The sequence below is a fragment of the Mauremys mutica genome, chromosome 11 (assembly GCF_020497125.1).
Source record: "Mauremys mutica isolate MM-2020 ecotype Southern chromosome 11, ASM2049712v1, whole genome shotgun sequence".
Classification (NCBI taxonomy): domain Eukaryota; kingdom Metazoa; phylum Chordata; order Testudines; family Geoemydidae; genus Mauremys; species Mauremys mutica.
Genome location: NC_059082.1, coordinates 6,458,149 through 6,484,743, shown reverse-complemented (window position 1 = coordinate 6,484,743; position 26,595 = coordinate 6,458,149). Strand labels below are relative to the sequence as shown.

General features: G+C 46.5%; 1 protein-coding gene across 3 annotated transcripts in view; it reads right to left on the bottom strand.

The window, feature by feature from the left end:
• The window catches only part of IGDCC4 (immunoglobulin superfamily DCC subclass member 4), a 178,991-nt gene that overhangs the window by 112,070 nt on the left and 40,326 nt on the right, over window positions 1–26,595 (bottom strand). For 2 of the 3 annotated variants that reach the window (XM_044980919.1, XM_044980920.1), the window contains exon 2: window positions 9,249–9,578. The exons of the other annotated variant lie outside the window; for it this stretch is intronic. In XM_044980919.1, coding sequence (XP_044836854.1) covers window positions 9,249–9,578 — 330 coding nt within the window. The remainder of the gene's footprint in view (window positions 1–9,248; window positions 9,579–26,595) is intronic. 3 annotated transcript variants of the gene reach the window in all.

Genomic DNA, 26,595 nt, shown 5'->3' with positions numbered 1-26,595 from the left:
ATATATATATATATATATATATATATATATATATATATATAATTCCCGTTTCTAAGCCAGTATTTTTTCCATTGGTCTCCCCTACAGGCTACCAGCCAAAAAAACCAGATCAGTTAAACTGTAAGGCACATTGCTGTACCATACGGTGCAAATTTTTAGCAATGAGGGTAATTAATCTTGGAGATAATTTACCAAGGGATGTAGTTGACTCTCTATCGTTCAGAGTCCTTAGCTCAAGAGAGGCCATCTCGTCTACGAGATACGCTCTCTAGTAAATTCAGCCACAAGTTCCTGGGGTCGATGCGGGAGGTGCAAGGCTGACGTTATACAGGGGCTGGGGCGGGTGTCACACTAGATTATCACAATGATCCCTTGTGGCCTTACACGCTGTGACCTATGTTCTGCACAGCTTATTTGCTTTTAGAATCTTTGAGTAAAATGAAGTGCTGTGTAAGGTGAGGAATTTTCTGTCCGATCGGAGAGAGGCGTAAGGCAGACAGGCAATCCTGCACTGACAGGGAGAAGGGCTGAATTGACCCGAGGTGGTTTTCCCATCTCTAACCATCACAATTTACCCAGTGTCTGTCTGCACTATACCGGTCTGTCTCCTGTCCAATCCCCGGCATTTCACAAGCCCAAAAAGTCACCCAGTTTATTAAATACTGCTAGTAGCTATTCATCTGGCACTGCAAATGTATGCAGCAGGAAGAGAAAAGGAGAGAGGAACCAGCCTTTGGGACACTGTATGCTTAATATTTCCTAAGCAAACCAACTGGTTCACATAGACCCTACCGAAACTGATAACCAAACAACTATGGCTCCAACCCTGCAAAGATTTTATGCACTGTGAGAAGCATTTGACTTGGGTGGGACTATTCACACAGCACACGGTTAAACACGCGTTAGACAGGCTCAGGGTCTATTTACCCTTCTACTAGAATAAGCGTGTTTCAATGGGCAAGCACAGGACCCCTGGCTTCCATACTGAAGATGCTGGGTAAATGCAAACCAATCTGTACCTCAGTTTCCCCAGTGGCAAACAGAGCTAATATTACTTACCTGCCTCACCGTCATTAGGATCACAGGACGAGAGGTATTATAGCACAGAAAAGTATTACTGCCTTCACATTATTTTCTAACCTAGCTTAGTTTTTAAGTCAAGGACTGGTTATTGGCTCTCACATTCTTAAACCAGCTCTGAAGGCAATTTCCAAATGCGAGGGACTTTAATCTAGGATATTACGTCGTTTTATTATTTTAATGCCTCAGCTCTCGAGAGATCTTTTTCTGTGCCTGAAACGAATACCAGCCTGAACTGGAAAGCCCTTCCTTTCATCTCCGCTTCCTTTTATAAACGGGTAGTCACCTTGCGAGACAGCACAGACAGCGCAGAGTCTTTGCAACTTAGACAGCTGCTACCGCTCTTTACTGCTCTTCCCTGTCTAGGACTTCTCCCCTCGAGTTCAGAAAGGGGCCGTGCAATATACAGTGACTGCTCCTCCTCCTTACCGTCTCGTCAAAAGACACTGGGACAAATTCTGCCCTCAGTAATACCCATGCAAGCTCCTTGCCATCCAGGGGTCTAATCTCACTAGGGTGCTCAGAAAGTCGCAGGAGTGGACCCCTACAGCAGAATGCAACCTGTTATTTCCTGCCCTTTTTTTCCCAACCTCTCTAGGTCCCGCCCATGCTCCTTCGCTGCACAGTTCACCTGGGTCAGAGCGCCTCTCACTGGACAGCAGCTGAGTCTTAGGCATCCCCGCCTCTCCATGAGGGGACTGGAGAACGACGCCTCCAAACTAACACCGCAGTGTCAGAGTGGGGTTGCAACCCCCGCTGCTCAAAGAAACCCTTTAAAAACAAGACGAGTACATCTGTTGCAGTTCAATCCAGACCGAGGGATTACTCTGACTGTAAAAATAAAGGAAGCTCTGGAAATGAACATTATTGAGATATTCTGGATGCGTGCCCACCCTCTGCAATTCTAGTCTGTCCTGCATTGGAAGCCGACTGTCCTTAGGGGGCCACATATCTCTGGGGTTGGCAACAGCTGGAGGATTGAGCGTTTATTGTATTCACTCAACACGGGACAGATTTTTTTTCTTTAACTTTTTACAGAAAGGTCAGTAAAAAGAACCAGGCAGAACGGGACAAATCTAGAGCTGGGTTCTCCACACGCACCCACATGCAGAAATAAGCAAAACCAGTCATTTTTGGACAAAACCTCGAACTCTTCTGCAGAAAGCAGACACTTCTCATGGCGAGCTGAAAACCAGTGTCAAAGGAAATGTTTCAGTCAGCAGCCCTGCAGAAAGCTGCCTTGCTGAATCCTGGCTCTGGGACCAAGGTGGCTTAAAGGGGATTGGGTAGGAAGGCCTGAGGGGCCAATCCCTGCCAGGCCGGGGTTGCGCATCTCCTTGGGAAAGGTCACACTGAGCACTGGAAATCTGACACTCGAACATTGGGACTTGCTGCTGTTTTTCTCTTGGTCTGAGCACGCTGATTCTCTGTGCTTCGGCTCCAGCCTTTGAGGACAGCTCTTTCCCCACCCCCCACCCTTTTCTTTAGGTCCAGAAACCTGCCTGCCCATTTCTGTGTATTTTCGCCTCCACCTGGCAGGCATTGGCAATGAGTCAGAAGCAAACCTAGGCTCTCCTCACTCTTCAAGAGGGGCAGAGCAGGGGTCGGGTTTGCATGCTGGGTCACAGATCTCCCTTGTGTACGTGAATGGTTTTCCCTCCACCCCACTATACTTTCCATGCTTTGCACCAAATGACCTAGAGTGGAGGTGAGGGGCAAATATCACCAGTGTATCCTGGGAGAGATGTAGCGAGGTTGATTAGTTTATAACCCTATGAGGCCTGAAGCCTAAGGGCCTATCTTAAGGTCTAAATAGCCTCTAACGTGACAATACAAGGGTACGTTCTGTGGGTTCCATAGTCTAACCCAGGCACCTCAGCTGGATGCCCAGCTTCCACATTTGGGCAATCACATTGGCACGTGGGCACCCAAAGGTGCGGACTCGAGCATGAGGCCTCTACTGCCAATTCAATCTACGAGAAGGCAAGTGGACAGCAGAATCTGGCGCCGTGACCCGCGTTTCTGAGGATGATGGCAAACAGAAGATTTGATGCAGCCAAGTCTTACTCTGCAAAGCAGAGGGTCTGTTTACATCTCTTCCTAGCATGGTGCACACACCACAGGGAGCTTGAGAAGTCAGATTGCTCCCTCTGCCTTGGGCTGGATTCGTGGACTTTGCCTGGTCGAGCAGTCTTGAGGATAAAAGCACCACCTGGTTTTCTTTGGCACCTGCAGTCAGAGTCACTGAACTGGAGGAACCAAGAGCTTGGGACCAAAATCCATTATACCTTTCTCAGCTACTTCCCAGGGCGCCTTAAAACACACCCGGCTCCTGAGGACATCAGCATGTCTGCAATAAAGCTCCCATTTTACTGCCAGCTTGGCCTTTCCTCAAATCTCTTTCCCTGCCAAAGATTAAGTCCCTGCCCTGCTGCTACCTAATGGAGTGAAGGCGGAGCTGAGCTTTCACAAGCAGAAGGCATCACTAAAGAGGAGACACCCGACACCCAGCCCAAGAAGAGCGCACAGCCTACATGGAGAGAGATCACTGGCTCCCAAATGGGACCTCAGCCACCAAACTAAACAACCTTGTGTTTTACCAGTTCCATCAGGTCCTGGCCCATTCAGTGTTGTTTTCCAATCTCAAAATGGCCAGCAAAATTCCCCAGACTATTTCCTCAAGAAAACTGCTTCATCAGCATCTTTAACTAATTCATCTGGGGGCAGATCTTCCGCTGGTATAAGCTGCCATTGCTCCATTGACTTCAATGGGACTATGGTAATTTACGCCAGCCTCTTGGTTTTCGTTGGGGCTAGAGAGAGCCCCACAGACGTTCCAGTAGCAGGAGCTCTCCGCTCCCACTGCACTCCCTACTGGCCTGACCCTGCCCTCCTGGGTAATGCAAGTGGCCCGCCTGAAGCTACAGGCATTAGTAACAGAATAGGATTGGCCTCATCATGCTTCTATGCTGCAGTAGCTACCCCTTGATCAAGATGGAATGACCAGCTGCAGCCTAATCCCAGTTTCAAATTTGGCAGAAGTGTACACGCAGTGGACTCCAAGCATTTCAATGGCTAGTCTGAAGGCCCTTTCCAAAGAGCCCCTCCATCTGGTTTTTAAAACAAGCCGTGGCCCAGGGACTGCCTTTTTAAAAAAATCCATGCTCCCTCCCTGCTCACTCACCAGTGCTGGAATTGTCAGCACCAGTTCAACTGGCCCCTCCCAGAATCTCAGTGTACAAACCAAAACGCAGGCTCGAGAAATTATCGTGCGTTTGGGGTCAGAAACCTGTGCACAGCAGCCAGTTACGCGCCAGGCAGTGCTGTGCAGAAATGCACAATGTGGGTCAAATTTAAGTTGCTTTTTAAAGGTCATTTATTCTATTTCCACAGCACATCTGGGAGTCTGCAGTGGGCTATCATAAATTCCTCAGAAAACACGAAGAGTCAGTCTTCCCAGCAGCCCTTACGGTTATTTATGCCAGCACGTACCATACAAGTCACTTTTCTGCCCAGACTGGCACCACTAACTGCAACATCCAAGCTGAGGTTAAGAAACAAATACACAGGGCAGGCAGAAACCAGCAAAAAAAGAGTGTGTAGCTACTTTGAAACTTTACGAGTAATACCTTACTGTAAATCCTTACTTCTTTATTGAGGGTTATCCATTACCAAGAACACTCATACATTTACAGTAACTTATTACCAGCAACCTGCTATTGGGCAGTGCCAACTTCAGAGCCACCCAGATGTAACGCGTGTAAAAGTAACTGTTTGTAATTAGTTACTGGATCTCCCAACACAGCTATAATTAAAAGGACACCACAGTTTTAGTTTCGGTCCAATATTTAGATTTTGTTAAATTATTTTAAGAAATCTAATATTAATAGAAAAGTATTCATATCTTAAAAATAAAACAATGAAAACTGTTTTTGGTTGGCTTTTTGTCTGGGGGAAGGGAGAGATATTTAAACACGCCTGTAAAATGTTGAGTCCTGAAGCACCTACATCAGTACTGTGTCAGTGCACCCGTCTGTCCGATTAGCCAGTCTGCACTCAACTCTATGATATCTGAGCACTTTGGGACGCCATTGTATTTTCCTTTGTTACATTTTCTGTTTAGTTCAATGAAACATTACTAATGATCCTCGGTGTTCCTAAGAACTCATTTTACAAAACGCAAGGGGTAACTTCACCTGCCAGGGTCCCCGGTACTGTCGGGTCTCACTAATCCATCTAACATACCAGTTAGAACAACCCTGCCTCTTCTCTTTTGTTCAGATTGACTCAAGGGAGGAGCTATGCCAATGAAGGCCTCCCTTTTTTAAAGGGAAACACTCACCCTCCCAAACTAGCCTATTCATGACAAGTTCGAGTACAACCCCCAACGTTCAACACTTCTAATATTTGGTTTCCTTTTTGTAGTTTATGAGTAATGCTGTTAGTGTACTGGGCCCTGTCCTGCAAGGTGCCAATCACTGTGAACTACCCCCCCTGTAAGAACCCACAGCTTTCAGTAAATCCATCCATCCCGTAAATCCATCTATCCTTTACGTTTTACACATGTAACCAATGCTTACCCTGTGTGGCACTCTGTCGCCCTCTACTGGTGGCTGGGGCACAGATAGAGGTTGACCTGCTACAGCTGTGGTTAAAGAGCAGAGGCCTTTTAGCGCTGACCGTAGAAAATGCAATATTTAAGACTCAGAAGTCCTTGGTTTGTTCCCCACTTGGGTTGGCAACCCACACAGATATGTCATGTTACATATAAATCAATTAAACTGTTAACGTTTTCTTATAACATGTTTTCTGTCTTTCGTGGTGTAGATTTTTTTTTAAATTACTTATGTGTTTGTGTAACATGTAGCTCAATGGGACGTCTGTTGTAACTGTGGTCTTTAGGCACAACCATAATCCAAATAATAATAATTACCAGGCAAATGCTCACATTAAAGGGATACCATTCATCTGAAATCAAGTAATTTTAAGAGCAGATTGTGTTTCCAACCCTGGCTCCCCTTGCCAAGTTTTGTGGTTGCACAATTTCTATTTCTTGTGTTTTCCATCCCTTACTGCCACGTGTGGGGGGCATAGATCAGCGTTCATGTCGCACCTCATCTCAGTACCTGGCCTGGGCCAGGGATGCAAATGTTCCAAACAGCAGACCAAATTCGGTGATGAATCCCGGTCATGTGCTACCTGAGGCATGTTGCGCATACACTAAGAAAACGACTGCCACGTGTGAAAACCCAAAACAAATTACAGGGGAGAGCATCTATTCAGGAGAAAGAGTGACACTGGCTAACTGAAAAAACAGATCCAAATATCGTTCTCTAAATTCACAGTACTAGTAAACAACAGCAGGTAAACTATTTTGAGAAAAGTGTGATTTTCAAATTGACAATGTCTTTAAAATTATTTGCTTTTTAAACTAGGTCTGTAATTTACAACCAAGTACCCGGGTAGGACAGATGCATTGATTTTTATTGTACATTTTGCAAAAGTGCCACTTAGCTTCTCTCCATTATTTACCAAAGCATGTCTCATTCACGGTGTTAAAGAGGTAACTGTTAGATAAGGAACCACAGAACAAACAAACAAAAAAATGAAAGCCAACCAACCAGACACCACATTATCGGTCATGCCTTTCTATGTATTAATGCTTGCATACAATCAAAACACTCTTGGTGCAAGAGTCTTCTGCTCTGCAGCACTCGTCATCTGAAGCCACTTTTGATTGAAACTGGCCTGCAAACAGCTCCCCATTCCCTGCCTTTAAAGGCATTTCCGAATACACATGCTTTGGCTCTCTGCGGGGTGGAAGGGGTATGTTCGTGCACTGGCCCAAGTCCGAGCACACTTGCAGATCCCTGAACCCACAAAGGGTCATCCTACAGGTCTGAGCAGAACAGAAGCAGACAAGACCCTTTCTAGGCATGAAAGGGGAGGTCGGCATGGCAAGTTCCTCAGCTGGCACCCCAGTGCACAATCTGGCTCCTTGCAGTTACAACGGTGCTTCCGTATCTTTAGCTCTCTGAAATTTTTTAGTTGCCACCTGTGCCAGGATCTCACAGAATTGTTCTTCCCACCCTGTTTTGAGACTCTCAATCCCATTGTGGTTTCTCGTTCCGTTTTTGAGACCCTATACCCATTAACAGGAGTTGACGGGAGAGTGATTGGTGGTTGATTTAGTAGGTCTTCACTAGACACACTAAATCGACTGCCAGTGCATCGATTGCCGCACGTGGAACTCCTGGTAAGTGTAGATAAGGCCTTAGTGTGTTTTGCTGTGACTGCTTGCTAGCTACCAGATGGAATTTACTGATCTCATAAGAACGGCCATACTGGGTCAGACCAATGGTCCATCTAGTATCCGTCAACTCCTGTACTCCACCTGAACAAGAAGCACAAGGGGAGTCGACGGGAGAGCATCTCCAGTCGACATCGCGTAGTGTGGACTCCGTGGTAAGTAGATCAAAGTACGTCGACTTCAGCTACGTTATTCACGTTGCTGAAGTTGTGTAACTTAGATCAATCTCCCCCTGTAACGTAGGCAAGGCCTCAGTGTCAGTCCAATTTCCAGTATCCACATCATAGAAACCACCACAAACAACTGACAATAATTGAGATCCTTAGTGCTACTGCAACAGAGGGAGAGAGGACTGAATAGTCATGTGGTCTGAATGATCCTCCAATCGTGGGGGGTGGGGTGGTCCCACTGGACAGGCACAGAGAGCAGAAGCTTGGACTCCAGTTCCTGTGCTAGACCGGTTATCTGAGCAAAGAGGGCTTCGGTCTCCACAAATGTCAATGCAGCACACTCCAAGGGAACTATACTGACACACACAGAGGTATCTTAAAAAAAAAATCACCACCATCAATGACAGAAAACATGTTATAATAAAATGTTAACAGCTTAACTGGTTATAGGTAACATGACACACCAGTGTGGGTTGCCAACCCAAGTGGGGAACAAACCAAGGACTTCCGAGTCTTAAATATTGCATTTTCTACGGTCAGCTCTGCTCTTTTAACCACAGCTGTAGCAGACTCATCAACCTGTATACGGGGCCCAGGGAGATGGGACCTACCATAGCGCAGCAGGTAGTTTGCATCCAGAGCATGAAATTCTTAGGTAAGGCGGAGAAGTCAGAATGGCTGATGCCTTTCCATTATTCAAAGACACACACAGACCTTATTTCCTCTCCCTTGCTCCCCAGCACAGTCTATTTCAGCATCCATTGTTCTGGAGTATTGTTTTCCCACTTCCCCGCACTCCTCCTTTGTGCTAATGTGTGAGCTGAATGCACTAGAGAAAAGGAGAACGATCTTTAGGGGCAAGGATAGACTTTTCAAAGACTACAGCTCCTCTCACTTCCCCATACTTAATGAGCATAAAGCAGTGCTAATTATCTAGCAGATCCCAAAGGAATTAGGTGAATGGTGACATGCTAAGAAAATATTTTGACCTCTGATCTCATTATTCAGGTCCCATGTAAGTCATTCTCCTAGGTACTCTTCTTGCCATGTGTTGGGTAACACTAATTAATATCAACAGCTAATCAAAGTGCAGCTCGGGATGTGCCAGTATAATTTTTTATATATATACACACACACACACCCCCACACCAGTATAATTCAACTTAACAAGACCCAGCACCACAGTTTCTGTAATAACACTGGGGCAAAAACAACCAATCAAGAGACTGAATAAAGGAGGAAGGACAGAATAACCACAGGATGGAACTGCTTTTTGTCACTGAAGAAATGCTAGAAGGTAGCAGATCCTCAATGGTGTAAGCAGGTATAACTCCACTGACTCCCACTGATTTAGGCCAGCTGAGTGAGGATCTGGCCTTCAGAAATATAGTGCATTCTGTATACAGACCGTGTGTCCTGAAACAAAAGGACTCGACGAGATAACGTCCCAAAGGAAAAGCCTGGCTTTCTGAGAACAGAAGGGCCTTGTCAGGAGGGAATCTGGAAGGGTTCCATGGGAAATTAAAATGTAACCGGGAGGTAGGGGAAAAGACGACAACGTCGTAACTTATTTTACAGAGAATTCTCAGGCCTGCCAGCATTTAAAGGAACCACGTTTTTCTAGACAATTCTTTCTCCACTCTTAAACCTGGCCGAAGAGTCTATATCAATACCAGAAAAATACTTACTTGAAAATCTAACTGCAGCCGTTTGACTGGCAACCGCGCCTAAGGAGCTCTGGGAGACACAGGAGTAATTACCCTCTGCGCCAGTCTTTTCAGGATATTTACTCTCCTTAGCAGCAGCCGGGGATGATACGAAGAGTGATCCATTTGGAAGCACGCGATGGTGCTCCTGCTCCACTAATGGGAACCCATTCTTCTTCCACGTGATATTGATCAACTGCTCGACAGAAGCCAGGTTACAGTCCAACACCACGGCTTGGCTCGGCTCTAATGTCACCTTTGCAGAGGCAGCCCTGCAGCTCAGCTCCAGAGAATCCCCCTGCAACAGCTTCCCTGCAAGGAAAAGACATTTGGGTTGTCTCCTGATTTATACAAACAGATGTCACAGCACTTCGCAGTTAACACGATTGGACATAAACACGCAAACTTCAGCCCTGCCAGCGGTCTGGCATCTGACGTGTCACTCACAAGTGGCAGCCCCCTTCGCACATCTCTCCCGCACAGCTGAGAGGTCACCCATTAAGCTGGGCTACAGGAATGACCAGCAGTGTCTCCTCTGGGCTATGGTAGTGTCAGCTCTGCAGACAGCCTCCCTGCCTCCTGTGTTGCTATACCGCTGCTGGGGAAGGTGTATGCAGGAGGCGGCAAAGGTGGCAGTAACAGTATCATCAGGCACAAAAGACAATGGGGAGCCAGCGACAGCCTCTGGCTCTCGCACCTGCCTTCCAGACATCCCCACCCATACACCCCAGCTACTGTCTGAGACACCCCAGCACCGCCCACTTACCCCCAGACTCCCTCCAGCATCCTCCCATCTATTCCTACACTGCCGGACACCCACTCACCTACCCAAGCTACAGTTGTCCAGTTCCTTGCAGCTCCTTGTCCAATCATGTTGAGCATAACTTGATATTTATGGCTATGGCCAAGTATGTAAATTAGCCAAGACTTTTGCATGAAGTGTCACACGTATCACTGCACAAAACTTGGCAGTTATGCCCTTAGCATCATCAGGCACAAGTCTCACTGAAGCCAGCTTACCCCAGGGGCGGATCTCGGCTCAGCACGGGTAGGAATCTGCTTCCTACCAAACTTAATGACTCTTCTTCGCATAGGATGTGTAAACACCCAGGAAAAGTCCTACAAAAGTAAAGAAAATAAGAGCTTTCCCACGGGCTTTAACTACCTTTTAAGATGTAATTGAGAATTATCTCCCCGCAATAGCATTCTTTATGATGGATAAAAGCCTATCAAAATTCATTTGTGCTCTTAGATCCTTTAATTTTATAGTGTAATCCTACTGATTTCACCCTTAGGAAGTTCCGTAGAACTTTTCCATAAAGAAGGGAGTCTTTTGCTGAGAATACCCAGCCACGCTGTTTAACCTGGATGCACATGGGGAGAGGGGCCATTTTCCGGTAGTCTACTCCTGTGGGAGTTCTGCACCATTGCACAACACAGAATTTTGCAGAAATTAAATGTTTTTGCACATAATTTCCTTTCCCCCTCCCACAGAAATGGGCTGCAGTGCTGCTGGCCGCTACTATGGGTTGCTGGACCCAGCAGAATCCAGCTCACACACAGAAGACACTGCCAGAGGGAGAGGGGGGAGAGAGAGAAATTTCCTAGCAGCTATAGTTCCCCACAGGCCCTGAAGGAAGGAGACGGCGGCATGTGGGAAACTCCACACAAGCCTGGGACCCAGCCATAGGCTGTTTCTCCTTCTGGATCCCTGGGCAGTAGGGAGACATGTGTCTGGGGGGCTGGGGGGAGGAGGCGGCACAGCTGGACTCTGGAGGGGAAGCGGTGTGGGTATCTGGGCTAGGGGGACCCCCACAACTGGGCTCAGGGGAGGGGGGTTCAGGTGTATTGGCTGGGGGGCCCACGGCTGGACTCGTGGGGAGGGGTTGTGGGTGTCCGACCTCCCAGCTGGGCTTTTAGGAGGGGAACAGGGGGGCCAAGAAACTGGAACTGGGTTGTCACAGGGGTTTCTTTAACTCTCTAACCCTGGGGAAATTTTTGCATGAGTCTGTATTGTAACAGACATATTTACAGAGAGGTATTTTGAAATAAATTACCAAAATAATTGAAACTGGCGTGATTATAGAGTGTTATTTTGACAAATAAAATTTGCAGAATTTTGCAACATTTTAAAATATTGTGTGCAGAATTTTTATTGTTTCGGTGCAGAACTTTTAATTTTTGGCACAGAATTCTCCCAGGAGTAGGTAGTCATAAGCCAAGTCCTAACTTCAAGGGCATTCAGAGCCCCCTGTAGAAGCAAGCACAAGACAGGAAGTTCAGATCCAGATTTGGATCCAAATGTAAATTGCCACAAAATTCAGAAACAGGCATCAGACCTGGGGATCTGATTCAGGCTGGTCACAATTTCTAACAGAATGGGTATTTTACATGTTTGCTTTCAGAACCCCATCTCTGTGGGCTGACTGGTAAAAAACGAAGAGCAGAGCACTACAAAAGAGTCAGACCCCAACTAACATGGATGGGAGCAGAATCAGACCTAGATAGCTTGACATGAGTAGTGCAGCCTTCAACTGACAACCAAATCCGCGTTACAAAACATTCACCCAGAGAGATCTAACAGTAACAAGATCATGAACAAGGGCTGATTAGTGATGAATCACGAGAGAAACACAGCAAAGGCCAAAGGGGAGAAAAAGAATGAAAAACAGGGAATACCCATTAAAGCGGGTGTTGAATAGCTGATAACACAAGGCTTACAGTTTATCATAAGGCAAATGAACAGTCAAAAAAGAACAAGCAACAGAAGAATGGCCAAAATATCCATCCTACTGGCTTAGCACTCTAGGAACCGCTTGCAGGGCTCATCGTGGGTTAAAGTGCTGTATCTCCACTCTCAGTCAAAAGGAAGGATGTTACAGCTACAAACTACTGGACACTGAGAAGACTGCATCACATCTCTTGGCAGCCTGCTTGCCGCAATTAGATCTTCGATCAGTTACCAGCGGTGAGAAAGTTAAATTGAACAGGTCTTGGTCTGGAAGGTTTCCAAACCAACACACGCAATCCCACTTGCACGAGAGTTCCACCTCTAGCAACAATGCCTCAGCATTTCCTAAAGAATATTGTCATTAATAAAATGCATTTGCTATTACAGGTCTCCAGAGACACTAAGTCAATGTTAGCTGGCAGCGCTGCTTCCACACACCAGCAATTTCAATCTCCACTGTGCTAGAAGCATCACATCCACTCTTTTTATGGCTCCCCTCCAAATTATTTTGTCACTGCTCCAATCGAAAATGTTTCCTGCCTCTATAACGAGTTTATCAACACTGGATATGAACCACATGGCTCCCTGCCCATCCCCTATCACAGAAAGCTACAGATTAATTTTATAGGAATTCAAACACCCTATTAAACCTTCTACCACCTACTGCCGATAAAAGGGCTGCATTTTAAAAGCGCGCACTTTAAGCATGCAATTAGGGGCAATGACACGCAAAATTACACATGCAGGGGAATGGAATTGTTTCTAGGCATCGAAAGCTCCAGGTGCCACTGAAAAGAAGGAATTTGCACGGCCCAAGTGCACACTTAATTTAGTGACCCCCTGCTGTGCAGAAAACCTGTCAGCTTGCAGCGAGCTCAGGGATAAGCATTTGTGCTCACAGAGGCCTGCTGATCCGCGGTCTCAGCTCAGAGTCACAGACATACGTGTTCTCGTCTGTGCACTCTCCTACAGATTATAATGGTCCCTTCCCCCGCTTCATCCAAACAATGGCCTTTTGTTGCCAAGAAGAAAACTAACAGCAGGTTAAAAGGTTCTGATAAAGAACCTAATTTTCATTCAACCTGAAATATAAAATTCCCCCCACCCCGTGACCTCTTTAGTTCTTCACACCTGGAGCAGAGCCCTGCCCATGCCTCAGTTTACCTTCTACCTTGCATCAAGCAAACCACCACACCTGGGGTTTTTACAGTGCTGCTCTCCTTCGGGGTGCAGCTGTCTTATTACCCTTCCCATGTAATACACACTGCCTGCCGTCGCCGGGGTGTGTGGAGGACTGAAGACTTCGAACACAGTCGGCACCGTCTGTGCTCGGGATAGTATCAGAGTTATTAGCAGGGTAAAACGGAATGAAAACCCCCGATGCAATGATTTGGAGCGCAACACAAATCCAAGGGTGGGGCTCTTGACGAGGGTAAATCATGTGTTATCCGAATAAACATGTGTCAGTGGATCAGAAAGGGACGAACTGCTTCTCTTGTAGCTTCCTTTGGGCCAAAGTTCAACCGAGTGCTGTGCGCTTCCGGTAGGGCGGGCAAGTATCTCGCAGGACTGGGCCCTTCGGTAGCTACGATTTATGCCACTCTTCCATTTTTCATTACTAATTTTGTCCCTCACAAGCAGTGACACTAATAGATGTCATAGCTGACTGAGTAGAGGAAGGATGGTCTAGTGGTTACAGTGCTGACCTAGGACTTGGAAGACGCAGTTTCAATGGCCTGTTGTACCACAGACTGCCTGTATGACTGTGTATGCATTGTAGTTGCAGCCATGTCGGTCCCAGGATATTAGAGAGACAAGGTGGCTGAGGTAATATCCAGGGCCGGCTTTAGAGTGACTCACCCGATTCCCCCGAATTGGGCCTCGCGCCCCTAAAAGGGCCCCTCAACCTCCCTAAGGACCCTCCGCCAACGTACCGCCAAAGGCACCGGAAGCCAAGTAAGCCTCCGCCGAAGTCCCGCTGCTGTCTTTGGCGGCAGCTCTTTCAAATCAGGCCCCGCAGTGCCTAAAGCCGGCCCTGGTAATATCGGTTACTGGACGGACTGAAACCCACCAACCCCCTCTTCATGTACTATGACTACACGGGTGTTAACAGGCCACTCTCCCTTGAATGGTCCTTTCCAATACGTGCTAATTACTTATGCTAAACAAGGCTTTCTAGCTTGCACTTTGCTGTGATGCTGGGAGTTCTTTTCCCAGAGCTGAAGAAGAGCTCTGTGTGGCTCGAAAGCTTGTCTCTCTCACCAGCAGAAGCTGGCCCAATAAAAGATATTACCTCACTCACCTTGTATGACCTTGGGCAAGTCACCTAATGCAAGTCTACACTCAAAACCCTGCATCGGCTGTATCACTTTAATGAAGATGCTCTAAGCTGATGGGAGAGAGCTCTCTCATCAGCGTAGTTACCTCCCTGAGAAGCAATAGCTGTGTCGACAGGAGAAGCTTCCTGCAGACATAGCACTGTCTACACAGGGGGGGTTAAATTGGTATAACTATGTCGCCCAAGGGTGTGGCTTTTATGGTTTTAAGGGTGTGTTATGGGTCTCACCAAATGAAATTAATAGGCAGCAGGTTTAAAACAAATAAAAGGAAGTATTCTTCACACTACGCACAGTCAACCTGTGGAACTCCTTGCCAGAGGATGCTGTGAAGGCCAAGACCATAACAGGGTTAAAAAAATAACTAGATAAATTCATGGAGGATAGGTCCATCAATCGCTATTAGCCAGGATGCGCAGGAATGATGTACCTAGCCTCTGTTTGCCAGAAGCTGGGAATGGGCCATAGGGGATGGATCACTTGATGGTAACCTGTTCTGTTCATTCCCTCTGGGGCACCTGGCATTGGCCACTATCAGAAGACAGGATACTGGGCTAGATGGACCTTTGGTTTGACCCAGTATGGCCGTTCTTATGTTCTTTTTCACCCACCCCCATGAACATGTAGTGTAGTGTAGACGAGACCTAAGTCTCTCTATGCCTCAGTTCCCCATATGTACAGTGAGGATAACAATACCTATCTAGATGGCAATTACCAACTTCTCACAGGTATCGTTAGGCTAAACACATGAACAATGGCCAGGTGCTCAGATATTAGGGTGGTGGGGGCTATAAAAGCACCTTAGATAAGCAGGTATTTTTGTTGCTGACTTTTTAAACGTTGGAGGCGGGAGGGCCACATAAACCTAAGCACAACCTTGCGTGGGCCAGAGTCTACATATATTTTAATAAGATTTAAAGTCACCTGTATTGATTTATATTTGAAGTTCAGCTTGTTTCACATGAATTTAGATAGAAACAACCTATGTACAGTATTTTTTGATACTTCCTTATGTAAACTAAAATGATGTAAACATGACAACGAAACGCTAATGAATCGGCCATTAATATATTGTGCTGAAGCAGGCCGCGGGTCTTATGAAATGCTCTGGTGGGCCATGTATAGCCCGCGGGCCAGAGGTTGGGCACCCGTGCATTAGCCCCAGCAGCTCAGGAGACAAAGGTGTCCCAACCTGCAGCCTCAGCCTGGATATGCTATGCACACCCCAGCAACCCACAGAGGGAGAAAGCAGTGCGATACGCCGTGCACTGTGCTCCGCTCCCCTCCAGTGTTCAAACCCCGACAGAACACACAGCTGCTGGCTGACTACACATTGCAGAGACCATGTGAAATTACCCAGCGTGGTAGCCTACATACAGGCACTGTATTCTGCTACACGCAGAGCACAAACGCATTGCTCTCTTGGAATGCTGGTTATTGCTCCCTGAGTGGCTCTTGGCACAGGAGAGAGGCCCGAGCCTTGCACGTTGGTATAAATAACACTGTGAAAGGAAAGGTATTTTAGACAAAGAGAAAAATACGCCCTGAGCAGGTTACCAAAAAGAGCCCAATAGGAAAGTGACATAATCAATGCAGAAAGCTGGTCAACAAAGCATGCAAGGCAGAGGAGAACTCATCAGTCAGACTAAGGACAGAAGACACATCCGGAGTGATGAATTACTTGCAAGAACACCAATCTGTATTCTTCTCCGGCCAGGACAACACTGGGCTTTCTGAGACCCTTCAAAGGGCTCTCAGCCAATGACAGTTGTTCTTGTAAAACAGTTTATGTGTAGAACGTCATATGAACCCTACTCAGCTTGTATTTATATATCATGTGAGGGGGAAGCCCTCAAAACGAAGTACTGAGGCATGCAAGTCCAGAGCTGCTGCTACTACCAGTTATTCCAAAACACACTGCTACTTCTTATGGGAGGGGTCTGATTTCTTTGCACTTCCTTAGAAACAGGGCCGGCTCCAGAGCCCAGCGGGGCAAGCACCTGCCTGGGGCGGCCCTTTCCCGGGGGGGCGGCAGGCTGGGCCGGTGGACCTGCCGCAGTCATGCCTGCGGGAGGTCCACCAGAGCCCCGGGAGCAGCGGACCTGCCGCAGGCATGACTGCGGAGGGGACGCTCGGCCGGCGGCTCCAGTGGACCTCCCGCAGGCATGACTGCGGCAGCTCAACCGGAGCCGCCGGACCTGCGAACCGCCCGCAGCTGCGGGAGGTCCAGCCGAGCCGCGCGACCAGTGGACCCTCTGCAGTCATGCCCGCGGGAGGTCCGCTGCTCCCGCGGCTCGGGGGCGCCTCCCGGGCATGACTGCTTGGGGCGGCCAAAAACCTAGAGCCGCCCCTGCTTAGAAATCCTAAGCAGCTTAACAGCCTAATTACTCCTACATAAAGCTACATCTATGATGAACCTCGCAGGATGAGGAGGAGTGTGGTAGCGGTCTGAACACTACATTGCAAGGCTGCAGATTCCAACCCTGCCTCTCATACCAACTTTCTCATAGCCCTGAGTCACTTGACCTCTCTGTCTCAGTTTCCCTATTTGTAAAATGGAGATAACACTTATCTCCCTCACAGGAGTATAGTGAGAATTCATTTATCATCAGCAATAAGGCTTTGGGGGGGGGGGAGAGCATCAGATAAAAAGCAGCCTAGTTCAGTGCCCAACTCCCATTGAATTTCAGTGGGATTTGGGTGCCTGAGCTCTGAAACGCCACCATACGTCCTGCATACATTGACTATTACGACTGACGTCGTAATATGGTCTGGCTACTCACAGCATGGTACAGCGACTAGCACAGAAATCCTCTTCTGTCTGTTTTTGGTACTTGGCCGACCCTCATTAGCGTAGTCCCAGAGCACCTCAGAATCATTCCCACCGTACAGATGGGGACCTGGACAAAGAGAGACTAAGTGACTTGCCCACGGTTGCCCATGGAGCCTGTGGCGAAACAGGGAACTGAATTTGGTTCACTGGCCAGTGCCACTGGATCAGGCTTTCTCCACACCTCTTTACAAGGCACCTTTTCATCTTTGAGCCGAATCGCTCATTTTTTACTTTGAAGAGCAAATGTCCAAAGAGCCACAACTGCCCAGGAAAATTGGGCACAGAAAAGGCCCATTTGGTGCTAGCTAAAAATGTGTACCCACCAAGCTGGTACCTTTGTGTGCAGCCATTAGAACAGCCTGGCTCATTAACAGCCCATTTAGTGTAGGACCATGAGGACTCTTAATTAGGGAAGAGAAAAACTTCTGTTCAGACACATGTGACAACTTCCCACCGCTTAGCACTAAACATAGCACTGGACAAACCAAATTCAGACCTGGCATGAGTGCATGCAGCTCCACTGATTTCCGCATGAGTGCTGTGATAAGTGCGCAACTACAGCTCTCTGTTGTCACCTCATCCTCCCACCTGCTCCTGTTCGCCTGCTGTTGCATATTATCAAAATCCTGGGTTGAGAGTTCTGTGGGACAGGGACTTTGTATTCGTTTGCACAGTGCCAGGCACAGTAGGGCTCTGACTGGGTGCTAGGCACTACCACAATAAAAATAATCATAAATTGGTCCTAGATATTCAAAGAACAGTACAAACATTAACAGACAGAGAGAAATATCTTACAGCCTCCGGAAACGTAGCAGGGTGGCTGGTTCAAAACACCATACTACGTAAAGTACTTGCAGGGTAAAGGATCACAACAGAGGAAAAACAAATATAATCAGGATTCTAAAATGCTGCAGACTATTTTCATTTCCAGCCATTGTTATGCACTGATAGAAAGAGATATGGCTCTGTTTAAACACACACACCTACCTACCCTGTTGGAGTTAATTTGCTACTGAAACCAAACTGAAAAGACTTTACCAGCTAGTAGAAAGTGCTTGGCCAATATAATATAGAAACTATGGTTATTCCAGGACTGTTTCTAATTAAGTGGACTCCTGATCCAATAGTCATGAGGTCCCTTTGGAGGTCAGCCATCAAACGTTTTAACCACTGAGACTGCACTTAGGAATTACATTTACTTCTGAATTTAGGACCTGCTAGTATTGCTTCCTCTTAGCCAGGGGCGGCTCTAGCTTTTTTGCCGCCCCAAGCACGGCAGGCAGGCTGCCTTCGGCGGCTTGCCTGCGGGAGGTCCCCGGTCCCGCGGCTTCAGTATACCCACCGCCAAATTGCCGCCAAATCCGTGGGACCAGGGACCTCCCGCAGGCAAGCCGCCGAAGGCTGCCTGACTACCGCCCTCGCAGGGACCGGCAGGGCGCCCCCCGGGGCTTGCCGCCCCAGGCATGCGCTTGGAGCGCTGGTGCTGGTCCACGCAGTGTGCAGAGGCGGTCAAAAAAGCAAACAGGATGTTAGGAATCATTAAAAAGGGGATAGAGAATAAGACTGAGAATATATTATTGCCCTTATATAAATCCATGGTACGCCCACATCTCGAATACTGTGTACAGATGTGGTCTCCTCACCTCAAAAAAGATATTCTAGCACTAGAAAAGGTTCAGAAAAGGGCAACTAAAATGATTAGGGGTTTAGAGAGGGTCCCATGCGAGGAAAGATTAAAGAGGCTAGGACTCTTCAGCTTGGAAAAGAGGAGACTAAGGGGGGATATGATAGAGGTATATAAAATCATGAGTGATGTTGAGAAAGTGGATAAGGAAAAGTTATTTACTTATTCCCATAATACAAGAACTAGGGGTCACCAAATGAAATTAATAGGCAGCAGGTTTAAAACAAATAAAAGGAAGTTCTTCTTCACGCGGCGCACAGTCAACTTGTGGAACTCCTTACCTGAGGAGGTTGTGAAGGCTAGGACTATAACAATGTTTAAAAGGGGACTGGATAAATTCATGGTGGCTAAGTCCATAAATGGCTATTAGCCAGGATGGGTAAGAATGGTGTCCCTAGAATCTGTTCGTCAGAGGATGGAGATGGATGGCAGGAGAGAGATCACTTGATCGTTGCCTGTTAGGTTCACTCCCTCTGGGGCACCTGGCATTGGCCACTGTTGGTAGACAGATACTGGGCTAGATGGACCTTTGGTCTGACCCGGTACGGCCTTTCTTATGTGCCTGGAGCCACCGCTGCTCTTAGCTGTCATGGTCATTTCGAATGCAAACATGTGGCATGACATAAAATATTCTATTTGCCTGGATTTCTAAATCCAGCACTGGGAATTTCTGAGAGAGCAACATGAAGTGGTACATACAAAACAGCTTTTTAGACCAGAGGGTGCTCCCACCTGTCTACCCACTATCCACAGATTGCCTCAGGGTAATTAAGAACATCTTGATAACTTCTCGAGAACAAAACAAGAAAGGGTGAGGGGAAGGATTTGGGGAAAAACATTCACGAGCTCAGATTTAGACATACGTAACTGCTGAGGTGAGTCGATATTAAATTCCATTCACGCTAACGGGTCACTGTTCTATTCAGAACCAGACTGTGATTGCTTCAGAACTTCCTAGATTGGATACTGTGCCTATACCAGCTGTGTGGAGGGATTTGCTTGAGACATGTGGAAACACACAGTGTGCATGTGAGACTGGAACCAGGCCCTGGTGTCTTGTGTTAAAGTGTTAGATTTCCATCAAAACTAGCTTCTTTGAAACCGGCTCTGCAGGGCATTATTATATTAATCTATCTATTGCACTGATAACGGCTCAGCAGGAGGTGATGTGCTTCATGCAACATTAAATCTAAATCATAAATCAACATTAATCTAAGCAGAAATGTACTCATTTTCCTGTACCCCTCCTCCTCATTCCACCTGCTTGTTCAGTTCAATCACCTCTTGAATTTTGGGCCCGATCCAAAGCCCACTTAAGTCAGTGGAAAGATGCCCAGTGACTTAAATGGAAATAAATCTGCCCCTTTCAGATGAATGGGGCAGAGACTTTACCTTTCCCTACATGTTAGTACACAGCCCAACATAATGGGCCCTGATCCCGGCACTACAGGAATACACATCAATAATCAGAGAGTAGAAAGAGCATGAATCATTGACTTGCAGCAACTGGATGCTTTACACCTTTCATATGTGTATGTGATGACATACAACCGAGAATACATTCGACCCACGCATGCTCAACTGGAGCTGAGCAGCTCGAGGCTTAAACTCGAGTAGAAGGTAAAACTGATGCCCTGGCTTTCGTGGATTACAAAACTATAAATAATTCCATCTGGTGCGAGCTAGCAATCCAGCCAAATTTGACAGATTCCTGATGGGTCAGAAGCGAGGCTCAGAGAGTGCGGCTTTCACATGCAGGATACACCGTAACAGTCGGCCACACGTCTGCTGGGAGCTTGCGCTTTGTGTCTGGTAACAGAACTTGTCTCCTCATGTGTTGCATGTAACTCCCAGCTCCTCGTGTTTTGCATGTAACGCCTCACGTCTTCCCCCGCCTCCCTGGAAATTTGCCTTTTAAAATAGAGAGGAGGAAAGATCTACTCAGGGACATACCAACGTGGTAACATTTCAGATATCAGAAGCAAATATGTCCTTGATCTCTGTTACACGGCTTGGGCAAACAAAAGGTTACTGTTCAACGGGAGACAAATGGCTTTGGTCAATGGAGAGAGGGGCTGTGCTTTTAATAAACATTTCTAATACCAGCTAGATTATGTATTTGTATTATCTTAATGCCTCGGAGCCAGACTCCATTGTGTTAGGCACTGCACAAGCCCAGAACAGACAGACGGTCCCTGTCCCAAAGAACTTTCAATCTAAGCATCGGACAAGAAATAGGCAGGCTGATTGGGGAGCTCCAGGGAACAATGAGACAATATGAGTCAGCATGATGGGCAGTGGGTCTCGGCACACCAGCGTCTTGACTGTTGCCAAGTGTTTTGTAGGCATCACAGAAGAGGGGTGTTGTAATGAGGGATTTGAAGGAGGACAATGAGCTAAGTCTGCAGATGTGCACCGGGTACTTCTCCCAAATGCGAGGGGCAGCAGGGGAGAAAGCACAAAGGGGCTTGTTTGAAAAGGTATCAAGTGAGCGAGGGAGGCTGGCGGCATGGAGGAGTTGACATTTTGCTAGTGAAGAAGAGATGATAGGTAGGGTGGAGAAAGGTCATGAAAGGCCTTGAAAGTGAAAACAAGAAGCTTCTGTTTGATGCAAACGAGAAGGGGAAGCCAGTGGAGAGACTCGAAGAGAGGGGTAAGAAGGTCAGAGCTGCATTCTGAATGGGTCTCAATGGGGCAAGATTGCTTTGGTCAAGGCCCAGAGAGAAGGATGTGGCAGGGATCAAGATGTGATTGGAGGAGAGTTTAGTTGGGTGGATGGACAGGAAAGGCCACATCTTACAGGTGCTATACAGAACAAATAGGCAAGAGTGACACATAGGCAAGATGTGCAGACCAAGAGAAGTCCAAGCTGAAGATGATGCCCAAGTTATGGACCTGAGAGACAGGGAGGATTATGAGGGGTACACAGAGGAGAGAAGGGATGGTAGCAGGGCAGTCTGCCTCCCACGGGTGTGCAGAGCCAGAGAGCAGCAAGCCCTCAGGAGGCGGCCAGCAGACGTGATGGAAATCAGCTGATCCAGCTGAACAGCAGTTAATGTTTCACTCTCATTCCCAGCTGGACCCAACTCTGTATGAGGAGGAGGGCCAGGAGAGGCAAACCCCTCCCTGAGCAGCAGCAGAGGGCTGCAACAGATTAAGGGCAGGCAGGCAGGCCGGCCCTGTGGTTCCCCTGAGGCAGAGAGAGAGGACTGTGACCCTTGAGCCACCAGGGGGTAGAGGACCCTACAGTATCAGTCCTAGTCAAGGCTATTACTTGTGTTTCCTCGCCATATTTTTTTGCATTTGTGTGGCAGTGGAATAAAACTTTGAGAAATGAGTCAAAGGTGGTGAAAAAGCAGCTAGGAGTTACATGCATTCAAACACCCTTGCACACTGTGTGTGTCTGGTCTCCCATCTAGTGGCTGGTCCACAGAGAAGGTAGCAGCCTACTAAAGCCAGCTACTACTGGAGTTACTCCTTAAGCTCAAGCGGCAGAGGTCTGGGTTGATAGTTCTGGGTCCAAGCCCCAATGACAAGCGTGAGTGGTGCTGTTAGACAAAGAATTTAAATGCTCATTTCAGGTTAATAGTCAATTACTATTCACAATGGGCCAAAGTCCTCACTGGCATTGACCTGAGTAGGAGTTCTGCCTGCTCTGACAATAACCAATACAGCAATCTAAAGTCATGCCCCCAAGACTGCACTATCAGTATTTTATGCTGTCATGTTCTGGGCCAGGACCGTAAGGAATTCTAGCACCTCTTTTAACAAGATTGAATAAAGACTGAGGATCTACTTTAGGATAGGATTTGTCCCAGTCAAATTAAATTATCACCAGCTGAAAGCTTCCAAAGTATTTATGTGAAAATCTTTGAATAGTTAGTTTAAAAAAAATTTTAAGGATGTAGCAAGAGAGGACTCATTATAGCACAGGCCGTGGCAGATTAATGCTTCACAAAGAGCGAAGTACAAAAGTTTGCTAATCTGACACACTTCCAAGGCTGACATCACTTTCAGTTCTTGGCAGCAAGAGATTTTCCTGGAGAGCTGCTACTGTACGGCAGGTCCCGCTTTGCCTGGAGACCGGCCAGTGCATTTCCTATTCCATGCACATCTGGCACATTGGAACTGGTTTATGCACCTTGCAGAATCCAAGCCAAAGAAAACCTTCCAAAGCGCAAGAAAAGCCTTTTAAACAGCGCAAAGAAAATGCTCCCTGACCATGTGTGTTCTGCTAGATATCACACTAAGAGAAAAGGGCTTTTTTCCCTCTTTCTATGTCTTGCAGCATATGGCACAAATTCAAATTGCAGTTAAGCCTCTAAATTGTCGCCTGTCTTAATTTATGTATTTACTTTGGATGTCGAACCAGGAGATTCAAGAGCACAATTAATCTCATTTAATCAGGAGTGAATAGCACTGAAGACAAACCGAAGTTATTCCTTCCAAAGGGGTTTCCTACCATATCAGTCAGCCAACTACTGCAGCATTTTCCCACTGAAGTGTAACATTCTGCTGCAGCTCTTCACGCAGGCCAAGCTTAAATCTTTAAATTCCATTGTCTAGTTCAAAGAGCAATTACATTTGAGTGTGTCCCCATCAGAGGGGCACAAAGCACTTTTTCTTCTTGGGAACCTTAAGCACTGATAATTAAAAAACAATAGCTTGGCCTCAGCCCTTGTTCAGGACAATCACACATTGCAAATGGTGGTCTCCGAAAGAAGCATGGACTGAGATTTTAGTATCTTGCAGCATTCTAAAGAGGAAAAGTATTCTGCTTTCCAGTGGAGGCAGTGCTGCGTAGCAGTTAGTGCAGGGCATAACATACCCTACGGGAGGGGAAGGATGGCTCAGTGGTTAGGGTGCTAGGCTGGAACTTGGAAAACCCAGGGTCAAGTCCCTACTCTTCCACAGACTTCCTGTGTGGCCTTGGGCAAGGATCTCTGTGCCCCAGTTCTCCTTCTGTAAGAAGGATAACAGCATTGTTGCACTCCTCTAGAGCGGTAGCAAGATCCCACTTTCACGCATGCTCCCAACTGCGTCGCTGTAGGCATTGTGCCTGCAAGAAGATGGTGCAGGGATCCAAGTTGCCCCAGCACTCCACTGGCTCAAAATCCATAGCTTGGCTACTGCAAAACAGGAGCAGGCAGGTGCCAATAAAGACCTTTGCAACTGTCATTCATGTGGGTGGGAAGCTGCATTAAGGAGGCTTCTTTGATCCAGTGTGTCCATTCTGTGGCTGCTGTTAATATTTGCACAAGCCCATCTAAGACTCTGTGTGCATTTTAAATAAATCAAAATTGATTAATGGCATTCCCACTACACTAATGGCATCACCCACTAAATAATCATGCTGGACTAAATCTGTTACCTTTCTCTTGCTAATCTTTCTGATACGTTTTCCATTACCCCTTCCACACAGAGTTAAAAACCCAGAAAGCACTTGCATTACAGAGACATCACCAAAAACAACTGCTGCGCTATGTTACTGTGTACAGGCCACAACTAAAAAGCTGGGAGCTTTTTGAAACTATAATTAGGGTACAGTATGTTATTCATTGCTTTGATCTAAATGTATCCAAAGGCTGCCTGCCACACACACACACACAGAGAAATGAATATAGTTTAGACTGTTTCTCCCGAACCACAGATTAACCTGTGGTTTTCCTGTATTTGAACAACCCTCCTGCTATTTTGAGCAGTCTGTCTCAAGTCAAGCACTCCTGCCAAGATTAGCCACCGCTCATACTAGGGTGTAGCAAGGCTGTGGCTGGTGTCATGGTGAGATATCACTTTCCTTTAGATTCATAGATTCCAAGGCCAGAAGGGATCATTGTCTGACCTCCTGTATAACAAGGGACATAGAACTTCCACATATCTTAGGGCTTGTCTGCCCTTACATTTTATAGCACTCTAACTTGCTGGCTCAGGGGGTGAAGAATCACCCCCCTGAGCGCAGCAAGTGTGGACAGGCTCCCAGTGCTCGGAGCTAATCCCCTCATGGAGGTGGATTACCAGGAATGCTGGGAGAGCTCTCTCCCAGGGCTCAAGCGTGACCACACTCGCATGTCAAAGCGCTGCGGCACCCCTCTTGGTGAATTGTTCCAATGGTTAATTACCCTCACCATCAAAAAATTACACCTTATTTCCAATCTGAATTTGTCTAGTTTCAACTTCCAGCCATTGGCTCATGTAATACCTTTCTCCAATGGAGTGAAGAGCCCTTATTAAATATTTATTCCCCATGTAGATACTTACAGACTGATCAAGTCAGCCCTTAACCTTCTCTTTGTTGAGATAAATAGATTGAGTTCTTTGAGTCTATCACTACAAAGCAGGTTCTCTCATGTTTTAATCATTCTCGTGGCTCTTCTCTGAACCCTCTCCAAATTACCAGCATCCTTGAATTGTGACTGTCAGAACTGGACATAGTATTTCAGCAGTGGTCGCACCAGTGACAATACACAGGCAAAATAAACTCTCCATTCCTACTTGAGATTCTCTTGTTTATGCATCGAAGGATTGTATTAGCTCTTTTGGCCAAAGCATCACACTGGGAGCTCACGTTCAGCCAATTACCCACTACAACCCCCAAATCAGAGTCACTGATTCCCAGGATAGATTCCCCCATCCTGTAAGTATGACCTACATTCTTTGTTCCTAGATGTAAGCATCTACATTTAGCCATATTAAAACACATACTGTTTGCTTGCGCCCACCTTACCAAGCGATCCTGATGGCTGACCTGTCCTTTTCATTATTTACCACTCTCTGAATTTGTCTCATATATGATGATTTTATGTTTACTTCCATAAAAAATGTTAAATAGCATTGGGCCAAGAACAGATCCCTGTGGGACCCCATTAGAAAAAATATCCATTTGATGATGACTCTCCATTTACAATTACAGTTTGAGACCTATCAGTTAGCCAACGTTTAATCCATTTAATGTGTATCATGTTAATCTTATATCTTTCTCTAGTTTGTTAATCAAAATGTCATGAGGTATGAAGTCAAATGCCTTACAGAAGCCTAAATATATTACATCAACATGATAGGGATTTTAAGGGGTCCCGCTTGCCCCAGACTGTGTCCCGCTTGCCCCAAGCTGAGTTAGCTGAGCATAAGTAACAGTAGGCCATTATAGGTCAGCTTGACATTAAGGCATAGGAAAATTTGTAATAGCTTGTATGGCATAATCAAAAGGCTAACAGGAGAAAGGGGAACCAACGCCTACTGATAATTGTGTAACATGGCCTAGTATAACAGCATATTAGCAATGGAAAATTAATAAAGCAGAAGAGTCTTGTACAATGTAACCGCACGTAGGTGGGCGCACATACAGTTAGGAAAGGGCTTACTGTGCAACTCTATTGGAAACAGTTGTATTAAGCAATTTAGTAAACAATAAGGTAACGCAAAAAGAGGGACATGGCGAAAGCAGGAGCATCTGGGACAATAACAGGAAAACCCCTTGATGGTGAGGGGCTCTGATTGGCTTGCTGATAAAAATTATACCAAATAAGGCTGATAAGATTTGTAATGTGTGATTACACATTGCGGTTTTTACCTTTATAAGCTTGAAGCAATGTAACCAACGTAAGGCAGTTAACCCCTTGCATGGGGCCACGCTGACCTTCCCTATATGCATATTTGTATTTTAATAAAGGTGCCTCAAGGCAGTGTCTGACCTAAAATCAACGGTGTGGTCAATTTTTCCACAACAAACACTAATATCTTTATCA